The 23,334-nt window shown below is 36.0% G+C and overlaps 1 protein-coding gene across 1 annotated transcript; it reads left to right on the forward strand.

The window, feature by feature from the left end:
* The first annotated feature begins 4,758 nt into the window (after window positions 1-4,758).
* On the forward strand, window positions 4,759-8,245 carry LOC105447329. Its single transcript, XM_030995405.1, has 3 exons — window positions 4,759-5,333; window positions 5,830-5,931; window positions 7,289-8,245. The coding sequence occupies exons 1-3, from the start codon at window positions 5,038-5,040 to the stop codon at window positions 7,302-7,304; spliced, it is 414 nt and encodes a 137-aa protein (XP_030851265.1). The 5' UTR covers window positions 4,759-5,037; the 3' UTR covers window positions 7,305-8,245.
* The last annotated feature ends 15,089 nt before the right edge of the window (window positions 8,246-23,334 follow it).

A 23,334-nucleotide genomic window follows, 5' to 3' on the forward strand; every position in this document is an offset into this window, starting at 1 on the left:
GGGGAGCGCCCCCCCCCCCCCCGGCAAAAAATAAAAAATAAAAAAAGCGAGAGAGAGGAGGAAAAGAAGGGAAAGAGGAGAGAAAGGGAAAGAAAGAAGAGGAAGAAGAAAAAAAAAAGGGAAAAAAAGGGGAAAAAAAGGGAAATCGGGTGGGGGGGGGGGGGTGCGAAAGGGCCTTGCCTCTTAGGCTGTTGCCCCCCCCCCCCCCCCCCCATCAACAAATAACAGAGAAGGAAGGATATGGAAAGAAAAAAGGAAAACAATAGAAAGAAGTAAGGTGGGGGAGATCAGATGCATTTTTTTTCCCCAACAAGGTGTTAATCGAGGGGGGATGCACTGGCTTACGGATGGGGGTAGGGTGCCCCCCCAATACAAATTCAAACGTGGTTTATTTCTAATTCGATACCGGTGATGTACAAATGTTGCTGAAATTACATAATTTTCCGAGATTTTTCCTCACTTTTTAGTAATTTTTACTTTTGTATGCGTTTGTTTGAGATGACAAATTCCTAAAATTACCGTCAGGTGAGAAATATGCTTATTTAAAGGCTTAAATGTCAGGCCCCGCTCACAGTGCCAGGGAGGAACCAAAGTGCGCCAAAACTCATGTTTGGGGATTTATTTTTTATAAATCCAGAGGAAATGTTTGGATTTCCAGGGATTTTCCCTTAAATTTTATTATCAACATTTTTTCTGATGTCTAAGCTTTAAGTTGATACCAGATTTGGCTGCCGATTCTGCCCGTTATTATGTTAGAGCCGTTTTCCTTGCAACATTGCCCCAAAAAATGTGTTTATTTTGGTCCGCGGTGTCAGAACAAGTGTCACGCGCCCCCTCGCGCCGTGATTTATGACCACGAATCCTTCATGATTTAGCCGCGGACCAAAAAACCCCACATTTTTCGGGGCAATGTGGCAAGGGAAATTAAAATTTTAGCGGTACACCGTGGAGATCTTAACATTTCTTCTGGATTTATAAAAAAACATGGATAATTAGTCCATTTTTCAGTGAATTACCCTATAATATATCATGAAGATTGTGTTTCTATTAATTTTAACCCATTCATTCAACGAAATGAACTATCAGGAATATGTGAGAGCAATTTCATATCATTAACTTAAAAACTTCATGTTGAATTGAAAGATTTATAAAGTAAGTCACTTTTGCCCTAAAACTGTGAATATGTAGGATTTTGCTGTTTGAAGTAGTAAATTTATACCCTTATTGTGCATACCGGAATTAAATATTTCACTGAAGCATTCCTCTATGTATTACCTGTCAACTGGGCAAGTAAAAATTGGGAAAAAAAATCAACCCAAACTTAGTTTTGGCGCACTTTGGTTCCTCCCTGGCCCACTGTGCGGCGGGGCTCGGGGGCCTCGGGGGCCTCGAACTTCCCCTCCCACTTTTTTGAAAAAGAGAAATAGAAAGAAAGAGAGAAAGAAAGAAAGAAAGAATAGTGACCTGCCAGTGTCTAAATATAATGAGGTATCAAAATATGCTCATCTGACCCTGATTATATCCGGAAAAAAACCTGAGCTTCCGAGGGCTCTGCTCCCCGGATTCCACTTAGGGCCCTAAGGCGGGCCCCTAGATGCTCATCTGATGGTAATTTAATTCCTAAGACCCCTGAGCTCTCAGGGGGCTCCGCCCCCTGGAACCCACGCCAATTAATATCATGCCAATGTCACAAATAAGGTATCAAAATATGAACATCTGAAAACCAGGGGGGTTAGGGGCTTTAACCCCCCCCCCCCCTAGGCTGCCAAGTGAAAATGTGGTGTGCATAGACAAACGCCATATTGTGAGAAGGTATTAAATTCATCTGGTAACTTAACCAAACACATGATAACTCTGAATATAACTGTGTATTAAACTGTGATTTAAAAAGACGTTATCATGCACTGCTTTTCATGGTCTCCATTGTGTTTAATAGTAGATGCAAGGAAAACATCACTTACGGGGGTCAAAAAGAGCACCTAAAAAAAATATCGCCTCGCCGCGACGTGGCTCTAGTAAGATGCTACGCATCGTCTTTGGGTCAACCCCCCCCCCCCCCTTAGCAAAAAGCTAGATCCGCTTAATGCGAAAAGTAAACATTTTCTGTCCTTATACAAAAACGGACAAATGTAATATTAAAGATTGTTAGTAAAAACAATATTTTTCATAGCTATACTTCATCCAATTATATTGACAAATGGCAATAGACGGCTTCTATGTTGAACAAGAATTGATCACTTGTATTAGTTCTTTCAAAACGATATCTAGGAGGGACTGTAGAATGTGAACATTAGGCAAATCATATCATCAATTCAGCCAGGTTATACTGGTGATAATCCATAGAAAGATATACACCAAGGGCCTATAATTCTGCTTTTCACTAAATTGATCAGGTACTAGTTTGCACGACAGATTGAAACACTTTTCATTCGATATTTGTATCTCAGAGGATAATGATAATGATAATAATAATAATAATAATAGTAATAATAATAATAATTGAATTTAAATAGCTCCTTTTCCAGAGTTTACAAGACGGTGTGTGCCAGCAAGGATATCCGTTGGCATCACATGATCACTTTACGGGATGAATAATGGCGGATCGAGAGTAGGGGCAAACCCCTATCTGACATATTTATACAAAATAAGAATGGGTCCGTAATTATGCAAGATATCCCCCTCCCTACCCACAACGGCACTTAAAGGGGAAGTCCACCCTGAAATTAAGTTAGTTTTAATAGGAGTAGAAAAATGAGAGAAACAAGTCTGTGAAAGTTTGAGCAAATTCAGATTAAAAATAAGGAAGTTAGGATTTTTTAAGTTGTGATCAATCAAACACAAATTGGCAACTCTATGACGTATCATGCAAGCTCAACTTCCATTTGCTCAGTACTAAAAAATCTAAAATTTTCATTTTCCCTCAAGAAAAATTTCAACCATACATGCACCCTAAATATAATAATTGCAAATATGTTTCTATACTCCCCCTGCAAGGAACAAATATATATTCCGTCATCAATAACGAAGAAAACATGATTTTATGGAATATTATGCACAAAGCAAATGAAGGAGAGCTCGTATAATAAGTCACAGAGTTGCCAATTTGTATTTGATTGATCACAACTTCAATAATTCATAACTTTCTTATTTTCATTCAGAATTTGCTCAAACTTTCACTCACCTGATTTTCTTATTATTCTGCCTCTATCGAAACAAACTTATTTTGGGGGTGGACTTTCCCTTTAAATGTCATAAGCCTTGCTTTTTCTCTCCATCTCACTATGTTATATTTAGAGAAGCTAAATACAAAACTCCATAGCGCTTACAAAGAAATAAACTCAAAGTAAATAGACTGATTAAATTACGAAGGAAAGACTTTTTTTTCCTCTTCAGAGGTAATTATTCGGTTATAAAATACACTATTAACAACAAAATAATTCAAAACAGAAAAATACATTCACTTTACACCTCATCTTTTGAGATCTTTACAATCAGATAAAATCAAGGGCTATAATGTTGAAGGGCATTTGATATAACATCTGAGATGTTACCCAAGCACAGTTCATTTTTAAAAACATGCCATATTGCAAGACTGTTGTAAGTTTTCCCTTGGAAATAGTTTAACATGTACATTTTATATATTGCCTATTGTGCATATGTAATAATTACATTTATATCTTCAAATATTCAAATTAAAGAAAAGGCAGTACAAATTGCGTTAATATATATAACTATATTCTTATTCTCTGGTGTTATAATGCATTTGGGTGTTTAAATGAATTGTTATTTCATACAAATCATGTAAAACATGCATCATCATTTCGACATGACCATAATGGCAAGGAGCAAAAAAAAAAAAAGTTTTATACCCATACAATGTCTTGTTTCGCGTATATTTTTCTTCAATGGGGGACACGGTTACTTCGCCCGCCTTTCTCACGATATGCCTATGCATTATAACACCTACAAATAAGAATCTGTTTAGACGAAACATTACTTCAAACGCTCAACTATATGGTGGTATATTTGTACTTGTAGACATGTTTCATATTAAATATCTGTTAATCCTGCAGTAAAATTTGGCATCGGACATTTTTAAACGGCCCACTGTGCATCACACTTCAAGTAATATGATTAATTATTTTTTTAGTTTTGTTTGTATATGTAAATATCTTAACTACTGTTCGGGGAACTATGCCTCCACAAGGCCTTTTGGCCTTATTTTTTAGTTCCCTATTTTCATTTTCTTATATATTGCAAATGCCTATCATTGTATTTACCTTTGTATTGTTTTTATTGAAAATGGAAATGAATAAAATGAATTGAATTGAATTGAATTAACACTATATACATCGATAAAGGTTTAAATGTTCTAATCGCGATATACATTTTTTAATTTAAAAAAAATACTTTTCAATATTACTATTTCAAACTCTGATACATGTATTTTAGTTACATAGTATTTAATTATTGCATATACGATGTACGGAATACTTGCATTTGACTAATATGAAATTATTTAGTTAATGTTTATCCTAACGTATGGCTGAATTAGGCTGGTTTCCGTTTCATTGAATCTATAAACTGTACTTGCCTTTAACATACCTCTATTAGGAAATAATGAATGATATACATGTACAATAAATATTGCATTGCATGAAAGCCAAAAAGATTTAAAGAAATTGACTTAGACTACCATGCAACTTATACTTGCCTTTGCAAAAGCTTTCTCGCATTTGCTTGGCCTATGTCTTTTAAAAATCCTTGTTTATATTCTACAATACCCATGAGGCTAGCATAATCCATTTTCACGAATTGGGTTGCTTTTTTTGCATGAAACATTATATATTTACCAACAATCCAACCTACTACATGTGCTAGTGCACTTTGATTTCCTTTTTTTATGTACATGATCACATCCAGAGTTGTAACACGAACACACAAAGAAAAAAAAGAAAGAGTTGTAACACGAGCCCCACCCTGACTGAGCTGACAGTGGATACTGACACACTAGAAGGATGGCAGGATTGTGGTTCGATGTTTGACAATGTGAAGAGGATCACTATACAGGTACGAGACACGATCAACTGTGACGTCATCCAGAGGATCCATCTACCAGGAGCAACAGAACTCACCTTTCAAACAGACGAGAATGCACCTCAACCGGCTGGTTTCCGCGAGGAGCCCACTTCACTACCCAATGCCCTCCTGAATATCTCCCCTCAGCTTGTCAAGGTGACATTCAGCAAACTGGATATTGGCAACAGTAAGATGGAACTAATCTTACAAGCTTTCAGATCACCTCACAACCTCAAACATCTGAAGATTATCAGGTAAGACATTTTGTCATTTGTTATCAGAGCACTTTAATATGTTTCATTTCTTTTACCCCCCCCCCCCTCTCTCTCTCTCTCTCTTTCTCTCTTTCTCTCTCTTTTTCTCTCTTTCTCTCTCTCTCTCGTTCTCTCTCTCATCATTTTTCCTATCCATAATACACTCAGTCCCCCACCCGAAAAAAGTGTACACTATTTATATTAAGAATGATGAAAAATGAAAAAATTAAATAGTACTTATCTTTCATATCTCAAAATAAACATAAATTATTCCTTTTTAAGATGACTTGCAATTGGTTTCATACCCTTTGCCCATGAGTGAGATTAGTCATTTAACAATAGTTTACCATTAAAGGAAAATTGTAAAATTGGGGCATTTGGCCCTTCAAATGTGGATGAGCATTTCCATCTTGTCAAATCAAATTAAAACAATACGAAAAATTACGAGGAGCACCAAAGGAGAAATGCTGTATTGCGTCTATTTTGATATTGGTAGATTCATACGATGCGGGTCAGATGAGGGCGTGGATGATGTCATAATTGCTTGCAATAAAGATCAGGTCATGGAGGTGGAGGTGGAGCATGGCAAACCACGTGGGTAAGTCCTTCAAACTCTTACTTCCAGGCTTGCAGTGCTCTTTAAGGTACTACATGTCCCATTTGCATGTCAAACAAATGCAAAGGTTGAATTCCAATGGCATTTGAAAGACAATACTTATTAAAGACTTCCCTCAAAAAGAAAAGGTTTGAAAATGGCGTTTTGTGGGAAAATAACGACTATTAGTTGTCGAATCGACATAAGTGAATGCAATCACCTAAGTAATAGTCTGATTTTCAGACCCTGGTTGTAGAAGTATCCTTTCACATTAACAAAACGCTATAATGAACATACAAGTGTTAGTTACTATGTTTAATTGTTTATCTCTGTTTTCATCGAGAATGAAAGGAACTGACATTATGTACCCCTCATATACAAATTACCTCAGAAAGAGCCCTCTCTATTCAGCCTCAAAACTTGTCAATAACCTACCGGCAAACATCCGATTAAAAATAGCCTGGCAACATTCGCACGTCTTATATCTCTCTCTTAAATAATACACCCCCTCCATTGTTTCTGTTATCCAAGTAATTTTGTATTCATTTTGTTTGTTTTCATCTTAGTTTGTTGTTATGATAATTTTTTGTGATTTCTTTTGTATAAAATTGTTGTATTCGTTTACTTGTTGTGTTCAATTGTTGTTCACGGCCTTGATAAAAAGCATCTTCTAGCTGATAGCAGGCTTTTTAACCGTGATTAAATAAATAGAATACAAAAAAAATACAAAAAAAATAGTCTCACATCAATTAATCTGTGCAAAATGTAACAAAGAGTTGACAATTGGCGTGCATGTAAATTAATATTCCTTTGGAAATGTGTAGTCATAAATGTTCAAGGGTGCCTATTGCATAATTGGCTTAGGTTACTGGATTAGCGAAGTGATAAACTAAAGTTATTTATACCATTTTTCATATTACATGTTGGCTTATTTCTTTAGATTATTCGCGCATATTTGTATTAAGACGTTTTCAACGTATTCATTATCTCTGATTAACAGATTTTTCCCGTTTACATGTTGTAAAAGAAAATAAATTCAAATTAAATTAGTAAGGATGATTCTGTTTGACGTAAAGCTGTGTGATATTCAATCTCTCTTCTTTGCCCTCCGTTTACTGCTCTATGTGATTATTTTTTAATGTAGCGCTGTTTGTATGTTGATGCACACTTTTACACTTCTCTCTCTCTCCCTCTCTTTCTTTCTCTCTCTCTCTCTCTCTCTCTTTCTCTCTCTCTCTTTCTCTCTCTTTTTCTCTCTCTCTCTCTCTCTCTCTCTCGGCTTTCTCTCTCTCTCACACTCTTTCTCTCTCTCTCCCCTCTCTCTCTCTCTCTCTCTCTCTCTCTCTCTCCATCGCTATAGTCTTAACTTTGCTTAATCATAGAAGTGGCACCACACTCGATCTGACGAATCAGACGGAGCAGACAACCTTTGCACACGAACAGGAAATATGGGCGGAAATGAAAAGTGCCTCAAACACATCATCAGATTTTTTTCTTTGGCAATTTTCATGCAATCGACTTTAATATTCATCCACTGAATCACGTTGACATTCATATGATTTAGACGGATGTGTATGCTTTACATCGGTATTGCAGCTTTCGTTAATTTGTTTAAGAAATTGTGATTTTGATTTCCCTTCAAAATGTCACTCTCAGTGTTCATTCATTTAATATACACAGGCAATATACTTTAAAGGGTGTTAGGCCTACTTGGATTAACACGGTGGAAATCTCAAAACTTGTAAAAGGGCCAAAATGTTGTAAAATATCATTGTTATTGTTTTTTTTTAATACAGTAATATTTCTTTTCGAATTTGAATTGTTCAACTGGCAGTGCTTTACACGCCATATTTGCTATGTAGGTTTCAAACAAGGGCAGGAGTTTTAGGGTAAACCTTTTGGAGTAGTATCCACAGATAGGAAATGAAGGAATGTATCTAGTCATGTAGGCCTACATCGCCCTTCCAAAAAGGCCAATGAAGACCCTTTTAATTCACAAATAAAGCAATCTATATTTGTTTTATCCAATATCTCTTGTATATGAACTGTTGCATGTATCACATAAAAGGTTTCTTATGATTTATGATTTTCATTTTGAAAGGGAAAACAATCTTGTCTGATATATTTGAGTTGGTAATTTTGTCTGTTGATAATTTGTAAATAACGTATCCAAATTGTATGTGCCCATACGAAGGAGGGTCTTTGCAACGCAAGTTATAAATTACTGACTAACTATAAATTAAGGCTGTATAAATGCATAAGAATTTGAAATATCCAATCAGCTATTTTTCTACAAGTTCATCTAGTGATTGTACACTATTACATTGAATGCAAGAACATTATTAAGAGTAAATCATGTGGCATTCAGCTTAACATTTTTGATATATTTCTGTATTTATGTAACTAATTGTTTATTGTATAGCGCACTGATATCACTAGTAATAGTAGTAGTAGTCGTTGCTTTTGTTGTTATTGTTGTGGTATTGTTGATGATGTGGTTGTTGCGGCGGTGTTACTATATAGTATTTGTATTAATTAGCATGATCTATTCCGTTGGGTATCAGCAAAATATTGTTAACTAGCGCCAAATATTGTTTACTGAAATTGAGTATTTTGTATATATTGATTAGATTATAAAGAATGGCGTACGTCGTTTATTTACAATTTAGTTCTATTTTGTTGCACGCATGACTAACTAACTATATATATATATATATTAGAAACCATTATCTTGAATTTAAACGTGATGAATTTTATTCATCCTCATTTATGTATTGTGATATAAAGTGACAAGAATGTTTGCATGACAATTTGAACGTAAATAATATAATGTGCCTTAAATTTGTTTACTGTATGTATCTATCTTTTCGTTTATTGCGTATATATGTTCCAATGTATATGTAGTTAGGTGTATTTCAATGAGCATGGCTATATTTGTTGTTGACATTAGTTTTCAGAATCCAATAATATTCTGCATTACCATGTACAGCGCAAAGGGATTTAACCGGCAGTATAATGCGCTGTATAAATATTTCCTTCTCTCTCTCAACCCTCTCTCTCTCTCTCTCACATGGTGCACCCGCAAGCCTACTGTATAAATATTTCCTTATTGTTATGTTGTTTAATGAAACCCCTACTGATCCAATAATTATATGATTTTGAACTTAGAAGTAGTCAGACGTTTGTCCACATCATTGAAATAAAATTAATTATACAAATGTTTAATTCAATTATTGTTACTCCAGTCTCTAATTCAGATATATAGGCCTATATAACCCCCTTCTCTATAGCTGTCTCTCTTTCTCTCTCCTCATTGTCGAGTTTTATCAATCATGAACCAGCGCAATTAACGTTCTTTTTTTAATTTACGGAATTTCCTTGCTTCTTTTTCCATCATTATCATAGAGGTGTCGTAGTCGAGTGGTTTCATCACTTGACTGGAAATGTATAAACATCTTGTGTTCGAGGCCCTGTACGACACTCATATCAATGAGCAAGGCATTTAATCTACATTACTCCTCCCCACCCAGGTGTTTTAAAATAGGTACCCGGTGAGGATGTAATAGTTAATGTGATTGGAATAGCATACTATGTACATTCACGTGAACAGTCGTCGCGCCGACTCGTGTTATGCTCTGTAGCTCATGGGATTTACCCCTGTATCCCACTGACTGTAGGTCATGTCTTATTCATTATCCCCATCGATCTTAAATCGATTGTTGTGGTATGCCTACATGTAATCTCTACAAGTTCTTGTTTGCATTCCTGATTATTTTAGTTTAAAACAATTTTGCTCACTACTCTGTTGTATGTTGTTACTGGATTTCTTTTCTTTATAAGGTAGACTAACTTGAATGTTGTTGGATGCGATCAGGTAAACGACTCAAGTCTGCAAAGTGTAGAACATACCGCTATCTGAAATCCTTCATTCCCTTTTCCATGAGTGCGTGTAACAGCTCACATTGAATAACGATAATAATTGTATAAATATGTACAATTGCAATATTAAATTGCCCGTATGAATTAAGTCTTGTACTTACAGCTGACATTGTAATCTAATGCGAAAACTGATATTCCATCTTCTATTGCAGTTTAGCTTTTGTTTGAATGGAATATGCGAATATCAACCATTTCGAAAACCATCACATACCCTGTCTACATATATTATATTAAAAAAAAAAAAAAAACTTTTCATGAAGTTAATATGTCAGCACTTACTATGTCAGTTTCACCTTCTTTCCCTTCTAATTTCCCGGTTCTTTCTTATTATATTATCTTTTTCGTAATTGTCTTCTGTTACACTTCCATGTCAATATACGAATGTGTTAACTAATTTTAAAATGGGAGTTCATTATCTTCTTCTTAAATACCTTTATCATTTCATGATATTCTCTCCTTCTTCTTACAACCGTCCCTACTTCTCTGTTCTTTACCTTGCATCGGCTCTTTTCCTTTCTCTCTATATTGTTCTCCTTCCTCTGACTCATTTCCTTCTCTCCTAACCTTGATCTACTGTCATTCTTCCCCTTTCATACCTTTTCCCCTTTTATTCTTTCTTAGTGCTCATGCTATAGGTTAGTTTACGTTTTAATGTCTAAGATGTCAACGACTGTGTATATATTTATCACTTATGTATTCCGATTATTACTGTTTTTGTGTTTACATATGTATTTTCTATTCCTTGCAAAAAAGATCCCATGTAACATTTCAATGGTTTTACCTTGGAAAAATACAAATGGAACCACATTGAATCAAATTGAATCGTATTAAATCGAAATTAATATACACTGCATTCATATAAAAGAAAAAATGTGATGGTAATTATTAATGTGACGATATGTAAAATTGATGGAGGATTTGATTTCTAGCATTCATTTTTGTATTACATAATAAACCTCTTCCGATTTGCATATAATTATTTCTTTCATTATATTTACCAAGTATTCCTAATGAGATAACTGTATAAGTGTTCTCGTGAATTTATTGACTCATACTGTAAGATATTATGTTTTGAGTTTGAATGATACTTCTGTTTAATGTCTCATTTCCTTTTTATTATGAGTGTATATGATTCTTTGTACAGTTATCATATTCGAATATGATACTGTGATAGTATGTTCCCTTCAATTGTATGCTGGGAGGGGTCATGAATGCAACTGCCCTATATTTCTTTTAAATGCTTTCAAGTCTCAAGGGTTGCTCGCATCTATCCTGGGCAATGTCTTTCACAATCATAGTAAAGAATATGTGTTGTGCCAAGATTTGGTTACATAATTATTATGATGACATATTATGACAGAATGGGAACTTTCCATGTTTATGAACAGTACAATAAAATCTGACGATTATTAACGTTATCATAGTCTTATTCTTTTATTTTCAAAGAGTGTTTGTTTTGTATATTTTTGTATACGTATGTAAATGTAAATGGAAGGGGAAATTCCGAATGCTTCATTTATCAAAATAGGATTGAACAAATGTAGTCCTTATATAGTAGAAAGCAATTGCAGATGACAAAGGTGATGATGATGATGATGATGGTGATTAATATTATTATTATTACAATAATTATCTATTCAGCATAAACAAAATCAAGAAAAAAGTGAATAGCGGAGCCAACCAAAAGAGTCACATGGATGCCGAGAAAGGAAAACGATGAATAATAACTATAACCTGTCGTCTTTTCTAGATTCAACGGACAATTAGTTGTAAGTATAATTCAAACGGACTGAAAACATTGGTGTTAACCTTAAAATTGGAAACGAAAGGAGTGAGACAACAATCATTGTGTTCATGCATAGGCCTATTGCTGTAGATAAAATAAAAGAAGTAAATACATGTACATGTTGCTCAAGCAGGACATTGAACATGGATATGAAGAGGGCGCTGTGCAAGTGGGTACAAATTAAACATTGAGAATGGCCACATTTCATGGGACTGACCTGGATTTAAAAGAAATCGCATTGTATAATATAAGGTCATTAACTATGCATTCGAATTTTAAACATTTGGGAGTGGCTGATAATATGGAGCTGACTTGGATAAACACAAATATATATGATAATGGGTTTGTTTTTATTCAGTACCAATTAAGAATATCATCAAGGGAAATTGATTTGCAAGTATCCGAATAATATCGTAAGAATCATGAATTGCAAAATATGAAAAACATAAATACATGTCATTCTCCTGAATTGCCAATTAGTATCGGGTCTTTGGATTTAATTTAACTCACATTATTGCATTGGACTTGAAGTTTTGAGAGCCATGTCTTAAGAGATGAAGACACAACATCAGTCTTCAGATCAATGGGAGAGTATCACAACAACGGAAAGATGTGTGGATGGCAGAGCTATGGAGCCTTTGGGTGCGAGAGTTTACATTTAGATATTTGAATTAAACGATGTCAGAATATAATTGTTTAATATGAATAGCAGAATGAGCTGCTTCGCAATTCTTGAGGCGTTTAAGACTAGAAAAATCTAATGAAAAGATAGTGTCGCCTAGAAATATAAAGTGTAACAGCTAGTTTAAGTTTGGAAAGAGTGCATAATATTCTTTATCTTTAGTTGGGGAAGAAGAATACACAGAAAAGGAAATTTAGCAAGCAAAAAGTTGACATCATTAATGATATAGATATATTCATACGATCTGATTAATAATGAATATTTTATATATTATTTTTCATATTCATCTATACGTCTACTGCGTACAAGCATTAATAACGCAAACGCCCTCTTTCCAATGAAAAAAAGAAAAGAAAAAATGAGGAGTTCAATTTGTTACAAAAGAATCGAGAAGTTGTGCCAAAATAACATCACTAACCTTGATCGACTCAAAAGGATTAGGTACTTATCAATAGATATGTTTATGGATTCGCAACTTCTATATTCTTTTTTCCGCATTTTCTCGTTTTTTGCCCCGAGTTCCCCGTTTTCTCTTCCTTTTTAAGCATCATCCGATACAGAGAGAGAGAGAGAGAGAGAAAGGAATACTGCAACAATAAGCCAGTTTAGGACATTATTGTATTTTAGTTCATGGAAATGAACGGTAGAACCCCTATCAATTATTCCACTTTAAAGTTCATTGCCATCTATATAGACGAAAACTATCATGTAATGTAAGTGTTGTTACATGTATGTCTTGTAAACCTCGGGCAAGTCTTTAAGTTATTTTTTAATGAATGCACGCCCGATATCAGTGAATAGGTTCTTAACTATAAAATAGTCTTATTTTTAAAACGATATGCTTAATTTGATATTTCACATGTATGTACAATTTTTAATTGTTGTATTATTATACTCATGTTTTTATACTGTCATTGTTTTATCCAGGACTTTCTTGAAAAGCAGATCCACTGGCTTCCAGTGGAACTGAATGAAACTTCCCTGTAGAAAGAAATCATAAATAAATAAACGTGATTGTTGGTGAACTACCAAAGGAATAGAAAAGTTTCGCCATTTGCTTAAGACAAAATATTGTCAAAAGTTGTTCGGCAGCAATGATTAGGTTGCACTTATTAACAGTCCGTCTAAATCGGTTGGAGTAAGTAAGATTAGGTAGCTGTTTACACTGAATTCTCATCTCTATTAAACAATATTATACTTTTGATCTGCTAATCAGTGTAGCTCTTTATCCATCAGTAGAATAAAAAGAACCATATGAGAAACCCATTACATCTTATACTAAAAGCTTTACGATGTGGCGGGGTGGGATGTGGTGGTTGCAGCTCTCCCCTCCCTAACTTAAAATTTGAAATATGCCTATCAACATTATATCAGCTTATATTCAGGCAGCGAGATCGAAGCGCGAGTTTGAATACATGTACATGTTGTGGCTCAAGCAGGACATTGAATTTAAACATGGATATGAAGAGGGCGCTGTGCAAGTGTGTACAAATATTGAGGTGGCCACATTTTATGGGACTGACTTGGGTTAAAAGGAAATCTCATCGTATGATATAAGGTCATTATTGCATTGGAATTTTAAACATTTGGGAGAGGCTGATAATATGGAGCTGACTCGGACAAACCATGGACCTATTACGGATGGACATTCATCGGTTTCTTAACGAATTCATTGTGATTGTCTCCGTCAATGTCATCTCAATAACATTCCGTACATGTTTCGTCAATTTGATCTCATGATGGTCACCGCCAAAAAGCCGGGACAGATTCATAATAGTGATTTTACACATGTTAATCTACATGCGCAGAAGATAATAACTCGCCTAAATCCATGGAAAATCGAGGTGCAGTTCTGGCTTATAATCGGAAATTGTTGTTCCGTGTACTGTACATGCATTTTATTTTGAAAAACATGTTGATATTACCAGATAGAGGTTATTTTTGGATTTTGGGGTTGTGATTTAAAACCCCGTTTCCCCTATTTCCTCATAATATTCCAGAGTTACAAAGCACAGGGCTTATAAAGATCATGGCCTTCTAACTGTTTTATAAGGTCATGGGTGTGTGCGAAAGTGTGCGAATCAGTAATAATACATTTCATATCACCAAAATCGTCTGCTTTTCCACTTTGCTGCACCCCATTGAGGATGCTTTCATTTAAGACACATCTTACAGGGCACACCATTCAAACAAAATCCAAGAGAGGGAAACTGCTCCTTTGTCAATGACCGAAAATGCTTACGCAGTCGTTATTGTTAAAACAGCTGACTGTTCTCATTAAGATGCACATAATCAGAAGGCGGCGACTATCATTGGATCAAAGAAAGAATCACGTTGAATGTCCATCCGTCATAGGTCCATAGACAAACACACACACATATATTTATATATGAATATATATATAATAATGGGTTTGTTTTTATTCAGTAACAATTAAGAATAACATCAAGGGAAATTCATTCGCAAGTATCCAAATAGTATATTGTAAGAATCATGAATTGCAAAATATGAAAAACATAAATACATGTCATTCTCTTGCATTGCCAATTAGTATCGGGTCTTTGGATTTAATTTAACTCACATTAATGCATTGGACTTGAAGTTTTGAGAGCCATGTCTTAAGAGATGAAGACACAACATCAGTCTTCAGATCAATGGGAGAGTATCACAACAACGGAAAGATGTGTGGATGGCAGAGCTATGGAGCCTTTGGGTGCGAGATTTTACATTTAGATATTTGAATTAAACGATGTCAGAATATAATTGTTTAATATGAATAGCAGACCGAGTTGCTTCGCAATCCATGAGGCGTTCAAGACTTGAACAAATAATAAGAATATTGTCGCCTAAAAGAAATAAAATGTACCAGTTTAAGCTTGGGAGGCGTACATAATATTCCTTATTTTAAGTTGTGGAAGAAGAATACACAGAAATGGAAATTTGATAGCAAGAAAAGAGTTGACATCAGTTATGATACAGCGATATTCCTACTCTATACGATCTGATCGAATGTCATATTCTTCATATTCATCTATACATCTACTGCGTATTAGAATTTAAAACGAAGACGCCCCCTGTCCAATAAAAGAAGGGAAAAAGGAGGAGTTCAATCTTTTACAAAAGAATCGAGAAGTTGTGCCAAATAACATCACTCACCGTGACCGACTCTTCAATAGGAGTAGCTCGATCCATATCAATAGATATGTTTATGGATTCCTAATTTCGATATTCTTTGTCCGCATTTTATCGGTTTCCCCCCGAGTTCCCCGTTTTCTCTTTCTTTTTTTCTGTTCCCCTGCTCACTTCAGGTCTATTTCCCGTCATGATGTATACGCATTATCCCATAGAGAGAGAGAGAGAGGGGGGAGCGTAATAGAGAGCTAAAAGAGAGGGGAAGAGAAAGAGAGCGAGAGAGAGAGAGAGAGAGAGAGAGACGAATACTGCAACAATAAACCAATTTAGGCCATCTAATGTATTTCAGTTCATTGGAAATGAACAGCAGAATTAATTATTTCAATTTAAAGTTCATCGCCATCTATTATATGGACGAAATCTTCCATGTGATATATATGTTGTTATGCCTTGTAAACCTTTGGCAAGTCTTTAAGTCATGTTTTAATATATGCACGCATGATACCAGTGAATAGGTGAATAACGTGATTGTTGATGACCTGCAAAAGGTACGGTCGGCAAAGTTTCGCTATTTTGATTAAAGCAAATATTGTCAAAAGTTGTTCGGTAGCAATGATTAGGTTGCACTTATTAACAGTCCGTCTAAATCGGTTGGAGTAAGTAAGATTAGGTAGCTGTTTACACTGAATTCACATCTCCATTAAACAATAATATACTTTTGATCTGCTAGTCAGTATAGCTCTTTATCCATCAGCAAATCGAAGAGAACCATATGAGAAACCTATAGCATGATAAGCTTAAACTAAAAGCTTTACGATGCGGCGGGGACAAGGTGTGGTGGTTGCAGCTCTCCGTCCCCGCCCTAAAATTTGAAATATTCCTATCAATATTATATCAGCTTATATTCAGGCAGCGAGATCGATGCACGAGTTTGCAAGTCTGTATCCTATCACAGATGATTAAATAAAAGTCTTATCACATTAAGATGTTTTTTCGGCTCGACCGCAATATTTCATAACCTGGAACATTTGATATTCAGGCAAAGGGTGTAAGCCCCTCGCAAAACATGTGCCTGTAAACCTGTATGATTCTGGGAAAGTCTTAATAATATTATTCCGTAAGTTTCCCAGTTCACAGGCACAAACCCTTGTTGTTGTACGTAATAGTGACTGCAAAATGACTACAATAATTATGCACTTTACTTAAGCTGTTGTTTTATACAGCTAAAGACCGACACATCTAAGCTCTGCTCAAGGCTTTAGGATTGCGGCAGAGTGTCACATTGGAGTCTGTGCTTGCAGACTATACATTATGCTACAGACCTCACCACAGTTGAAGTTGGCAGTCGAGGTCCATGATAGGACCAACAAATATTGGCATTTACCTCATTATTCTTCACTCATGATAATTGGGACGGCAACTTACCAATAACTGGGATCAGATTCCCAAATCCTGGCGTTGCCCCTCCCCCTTTTTGCTTTTTCTCTTCCCCCCGCTCTCCCCCGCTCTCTGTCTCTCTCTCTCTCTCTCTCTTTCTATATTGCTCTCTTTCTCTGTCGCTGTTAAGCTGCCCAATCTATAGTACTCTCCCAGGTAGCTAGCTCGGGCCAAATATATGATTTGCATCACAAATGTTTTTTCCGACTGACTAAGCAATAAATATGTATTGAAATATACCTTGCATGGCTATGACGATGACTTTGCAAAACCTTTTCATGTGAAATGTTTCGTTTTGGAGTGCGCCAAAAGATAACATACACCACACACACATTCTGTACACCACGTACCTTTCTGTACTAAGTAGATTTATGCACCGCTGTGCTTTTCAATATCTAAGTGATTGTATCTTTACCGTTAGTTATACATGGGACTCGAATTATGAATAATAACATAATTCTGCAAACGGAATCTGTATTGAGAATATTTTCTGGGGCGAATATGCATTGCGTATTTCGACATATAGTGCCAATAGTGGATTTACCACTATAAGAACATCACCCTTCCTGTTTCTGATCGTGCGCAAGATAATTATTTCAACCTCATTTTGTTTCTTCATCACATGTTCAAGAACTAACCTTTCAAGTGAGTTGTAACATGTTACTTTGACTGAAATTTGAACAAGATACACGTGAACCTTGGTAGCTGGGATACATTCAGTTAACACGGTCAACACTGCTGATGAGGGGAATGATTGAAGGCCCCGTTTTAACATGTTTTTCGACATAGCAGAGCATTAAGGAACGGTAAGCTTTCACGTTAAAATTCTCATGATAATATTAGACATAAAGAGAACTCTTTTACAAACAATTCTAAGTGTAAACTGTAACTTTCATTATTTCGGATTTCAAACACATTTTTTCGCTATCAAAGATTCTCAGTAGATTACAGTAGATGATTCGATACAAAATGTCAAAAAGATAATGAGGTCAATCTATGTATAACAAAGAAGAAACTAAATAAAGAATCAACATCAATGAAACTTGGTATTGTAAATATTCAGAGACTTTCTTCAGCAAAGTTCTTCGGTGTTATTATTGATGATGACCTCTCTTGGTCTAATCATATTGGTGACATCTGCAACAAATTGTCTAAAATTATTGGTGTCATGTTCAGATTGAAACCTCTCCCTAAAAGTATTCTCAAAATTATATACTATAAAATTGTGTACCCTTACTTTATGCTATTATTGTCTAGGCAATGCTGCTTTAATTCATCAAGATAGATTGTTTAAATTACATAAACGTGCAATAAGAATTATCAATAATCATTCTTCTTTTCTTGCCCATACCAAACCCAATATTCTAATCATTAAACATGCTGCAATATAGGGATGTATATTTATTACAAGCAGGTGTTGTTTTAAATGTCATTACAATCTTCTTCCTGATTTCATTTCTAAACTGTTTATATTAAACTGTAATATTTATAGATATAATACTAGAAATGGTCAACATTTGCATTTGCTATAGACTCGTACAGTACTAAACCAAAACACAATAATTTTTCCGAAGGACCGTTTCTGTGGAACACTCTACCTCATTACACACATAATTCTGCGAGTGTAAATGTATTTAAATGTAGGTGTAATCAATTTATTTGGTCAAATTGATTATTTGAACTCTAGACATATTTTATTTGTCTGTATGTCTGTTGTCTTGATTTGTGTATCGTATAATGTTTAGTAACGAATATATTTCATATCTTTTTATTATAAAAAGGATTAGCTTTGTATAAGGAATATGTTTCTTTTCAGATTGCAACCTATTCAGTTTATTTTATGTCCTTGTCTAATATGTTCTTAACGTGTATTTTATGTTATATATAGCTGATTGTTATATGTAATGTTGTCTTTTTAACTGAATGAAATAAAATTGAACTGAAAATGAATCGAATAACTGGAAATAGATTACAGATTATAAAAGTCCACTATTTAAACCTACCTACACGGAATGAATATGATGTTAATTAAGATACCTTGATTGATATTTGCAGGCAGCAATGTACTATTTAGGTCATTTTAAAAAATATACATGTTAAGCGTCCCCGCCCGCTTCCTTTTTGGGGGCCGCCTCCTATTTTTTTTTTTTTTTTGTGTTGTTGAAATTTTTAATTTTATTTATTTATTTATTTATTTTTATTTATTTTTTTTGAAAGAAAAAAAAACATGAAAAACACTGCTAAAATGGCTCTATTTCTGATAAAAAAAAAAAAAAATTGTCGGCGGCCATCTTGAAAAAAAATAGCCCCGACTGTCAGGGAAAATGTACCGAGCGGCCATTTTGAGCGGCCATTTCGAAACAAAAAATAAAAAATAAAAAGGGCCTTCTCCTTCCTATTTTTCGAAAAAACAGGACGCTAAACATGTTTTTTTTTTATTTGGCCTTAGAGCGTATACACGTTTATTGGAAGTTACACAGACAGTTATATCCTAACTGTATTGATCCTTGCATGGTCCGCCGGTGTATTATGTGCACAGCTAGCAAAACATCAGAGGTCCATGCGGTTATGACCATTATTATTATTATTACTTATAATAGTAATCATGACATTACAATCCATCGCGAGTGCCTTAATTGCACCCTCCTCAAAACCATACATTCCCCTTAACCCTGAACCGTTAAGGCAGGGACTTGTATCCCAAGTCCCTGGTTAAGGTGACACTACACAACCCCGAGCAGCTGTGTGCTACGGTTGTGCGTATATCTGTGTACGGCGCCTCACGTACTGCTCTTTATACCACCACACATGGACCAGACGCAGCAAGCTGTACTTTCTGTGTGTTCATGTCTTAACGACAATAGGGACTTTTAGATTTGCGTGGACTGATACGTGTGACGTCCATTCAAGGCAGTGCATTAAAAGGACGTCGATCGTAGCAATCCCCATTGTCTTCGTGCGAATCTAAAAGTCCCTAATGACTCTGATTTGTTGCTTGCCCATGAAAGAGAAAATGTATACTCCGTTTCCCATTTGTATCGGAATAGTCAACGGCAACATTTTTTCATTGTGTTGCATGCACAGACACGCACACACATACACACAGCACGCACACAGCGCGGACACATAATACATACCCACTCTCCAGATGCTCCTTTGTAACCCTGTCTTTGTTTGACAATGCATTTGAAAATATTCAGCGACTGCCATAGCTTCAGGACATTTTTGGATGGCTACTCCGGACTTATATCCCGCACAAGAAACATCTACGACAACCATAAACCCGTAAAAAACTACCCCCCCCCCCTCCAATAAAGCTTTTGTTACTGCACCTCTACAAAGGGCCGTTTTGCCGGTGGTAGTTTTGACACTATTTTCTTATACAAAGTCATGTTGCCGGTCTCATGAACTAACTGTGCATTAATCTTTTCTCTCTCTTGAATGACACAGTATACTGATGCCACCATGCCTGTGTCTCTTGGTGAATGGCGTGTCAGGATCGGCACGTTCATGCTACGTCGGAGGAAAGAATACGACTACCACTACTTTTGGAGGAAACTTCACAACTTAATGAAAAAAGCCAAGAATGCTGAGCTACCCAAAGAAAACAACAATCCTGAGTGTAACATCTCATCTCGCACTGGCTCTTCTCCCGATGCGAATAGATCTCCAAGCAACAAGGCCCGTCAGTCTGCATCTTCTGCTCAAACAGGGCCTACTCGTGACGTCAACAATGGCAAAGGTAACGCAAGCTCACCGACTCTCTCACAATCTGTCGGCCCAAAGTGTGATACTGTCAGGGAGAGTGGATTCCCGTGCGATGTAAACAATCCCGGTCATAATGATGTCTCTCACTCTGAGTCTTCATGTGCTCAAAACAGTGGTTCTTCAATTGAAAAAGAGACCAACCCTGTCCCTGGTACCACTGGCGTGACAATTCCAGTTCCCCAACCTTGTGTAGAAGACGAATTGGACAATAAAGACATAGCCATTTATCTCATGTCACATGAATACACCCCGAAATCCGCTCAAATAAGTAAAACAGACAAACCTGAAGTTGGCACATCAGAGTCGCACTCACATGTACCTGCAGACGTTCATGGTGAGACAGATCGTTTCAATCGAGACAAGGAGGAAACTTCAGACTCTGCACCGTCAGGGATAGAGGACCAATCATCGGACCTATCACCTAAACACAGGCTAGATACTACGAATAATACCGACCAAAGAACATCATCCATCAGGGTATGATTGATATGCATTTTCTAGAACCTCACTACTGACATAAAAACATCAAAAAAAAAAAAAAACAGTTAGACAAACATGCGAACAATAAATCGGAATAAAAACTTTATAAAACAATTCTTTTTGTAAACGGGGTTTAAACGAAACTAGGAAAATTGGAGCTAAATAAGATGCATTATAAAGGACAGCTTATTTAAATTTGCTGTGCGAAGTGTAGGTATGACGTTTGTGACAACCGAAAATAGTGGTTAAATTTCCCTTAACCCTTTCACAGAATTCTTATACTCCCGTGATTCTCCTTTTTTCTTCTTCAAAATAATGTCTGATTATTCTTTTGAAAATCGTCTTTTGTCCATAAGTAACAGAATATCATGAATTGTCCGCCCACCTTGTCCAATGGCTACATGTACACCCTTCTATCATCTGCCTCCGCTAATTATTGTTGTATTATGAATTTAAGAATAAACTAGAAACCATTGATATAAAGATCCCCGCAAGAAATACATTGTGGCACAATAATGTTATCTCAGTATGACATGATGATAGTTTTCAGAATTAAAATTGTGTCATCTATTCGTAATTTTCTCTTCATCCTTAGGAAGTAACGGAGTATCGTGAATCCCAGATCTATCCGGTCCTCAGTTCAGGGATAACCAGTGGTGAAGCAGATGAAACTAAAGGGAATGACTGTCCAGACGTGACCAACATACTTCTATTGAGATCCGGTGATGTAGAACAAAACCCTGGCCCAAATGATAAGTAAGCACAATGAAAGAGCGACTTTGGTTCTTATTCTGTTCATTGGGGTACGCCCGACCCTTGGTAGGAGATAACGTTTAAAGATAAACTTCATTAAACTTCAGACTAATTTCCATTCTAAACCCGATTATAAACTGAAGCCTTAACCCAACGCGAGATCTAAATTTTGGCAGAATACGAGCCAACGAGTTTGTTGGTAAAAAATATTAATTGGAATATACCAATTGATCAATGAAAGCAAATGGTGGCAGTAGAAGTTTCGCGTATTTCCCTTATGTTAACAGGTCTATATTTTGCAATTTTTTTGGAGTGCTTGCATTCTAGCAAATGTTGGAAAATAGTCATATTTTAATGCAATCCAAACAAGGGTATTCACTCGAGATGATAATCAAAGGAAAGACCTTTGATTAAAAAACCTCACAAATATATGTAAGCTGTATATGTTTTTTTTTCTTTCTTTTGTCTAATGATTTAGACCTGGGAACCTGACCGACCTCGAACTATATCTCCTTGCTGACAGTATGGATCCATCAGATTTTAGGAAGGTCGGACTAGCTTTAGGATTCACTGAGGCTGAACTAAGTCGGTTTGAGAAAGATCAGATGGGCAACACTCTGTATGCTACATATAAGATGCTTTACGAATGGCGGAAGAGAGTACGTGAAAGCGAGGCGAGGGAGGCATTGGTGGTCACGTTACAACGAATTAAGCTGGTACAGCTTGCTGATAGCGTACAGAAAGGTACAGTATTACACATACAGCGTGTCCATACACAAAAATAAATTTTCCGAAACTCTATAAAGAAACGTCGTATAAAGAATCATCGTATAGCGAACCGGGCGTCCACACGCACAAGAACAAGTATCCAAAACTCTATTCAGCGAAACGTCGTATATGTGCGCAGATTGCTACTGCGGTCATGAAACGGAAGCAGAAATGAGAGGTCATGTCTCCTTTTGAGTGCGGTCACGTTAAGCACAGCCCATGATTCTTCATCGAAACGATGCCCAGACCCGCGTTTCGTTATACGACGTTTCAAATATGACGTATCGCTAGTATTAAAGCGTACACACACACAATTTGATCGTATGGCTATCCCGAAACGGTATAACTGTAAACAGTATATCTTTTCAAAATGAACGAATTTTTGTTCACTTTTCCTCAAAATTTAATACCGTTTCGGTATAGCTAAACGATGACAAGTGTGTGGACACGAGGAATATACATGCGTACACACGCAACGTGATGACTGGTATGCCTAACAAACAAGGAACGTACCTTTAGAGTAGACAATCGTTTTAATTTGTTTAGTTATGAAAAGTACAAGATCATGCACATTTTATATGACACTTTGCGCAGGATAAGATTGCTCCAAACCTCACTTTTTGACCAAAGGGATTGACATTCTACCATTGACCTAAGTAAC

This window comes from Strongylocentrotus purpuratus, unplaced genomic scaffold (assembly GCF_000002235.5).
Source record: "Strongylocentrotus purpuratus isolate Spur 01 unplaced genomic scaffold, Spur_5.0 spur5_scaffold_21, whole genome shotgun sequence".
Taxonomy (NCBI): domain Eukaryota; kingdom Metazoa; phylum Echinodermata; class Echinoidea; order Camarodonta; family Strongylocentrotidae; genus Strongylocentrotus; species Strongylocentrotus purpuratus.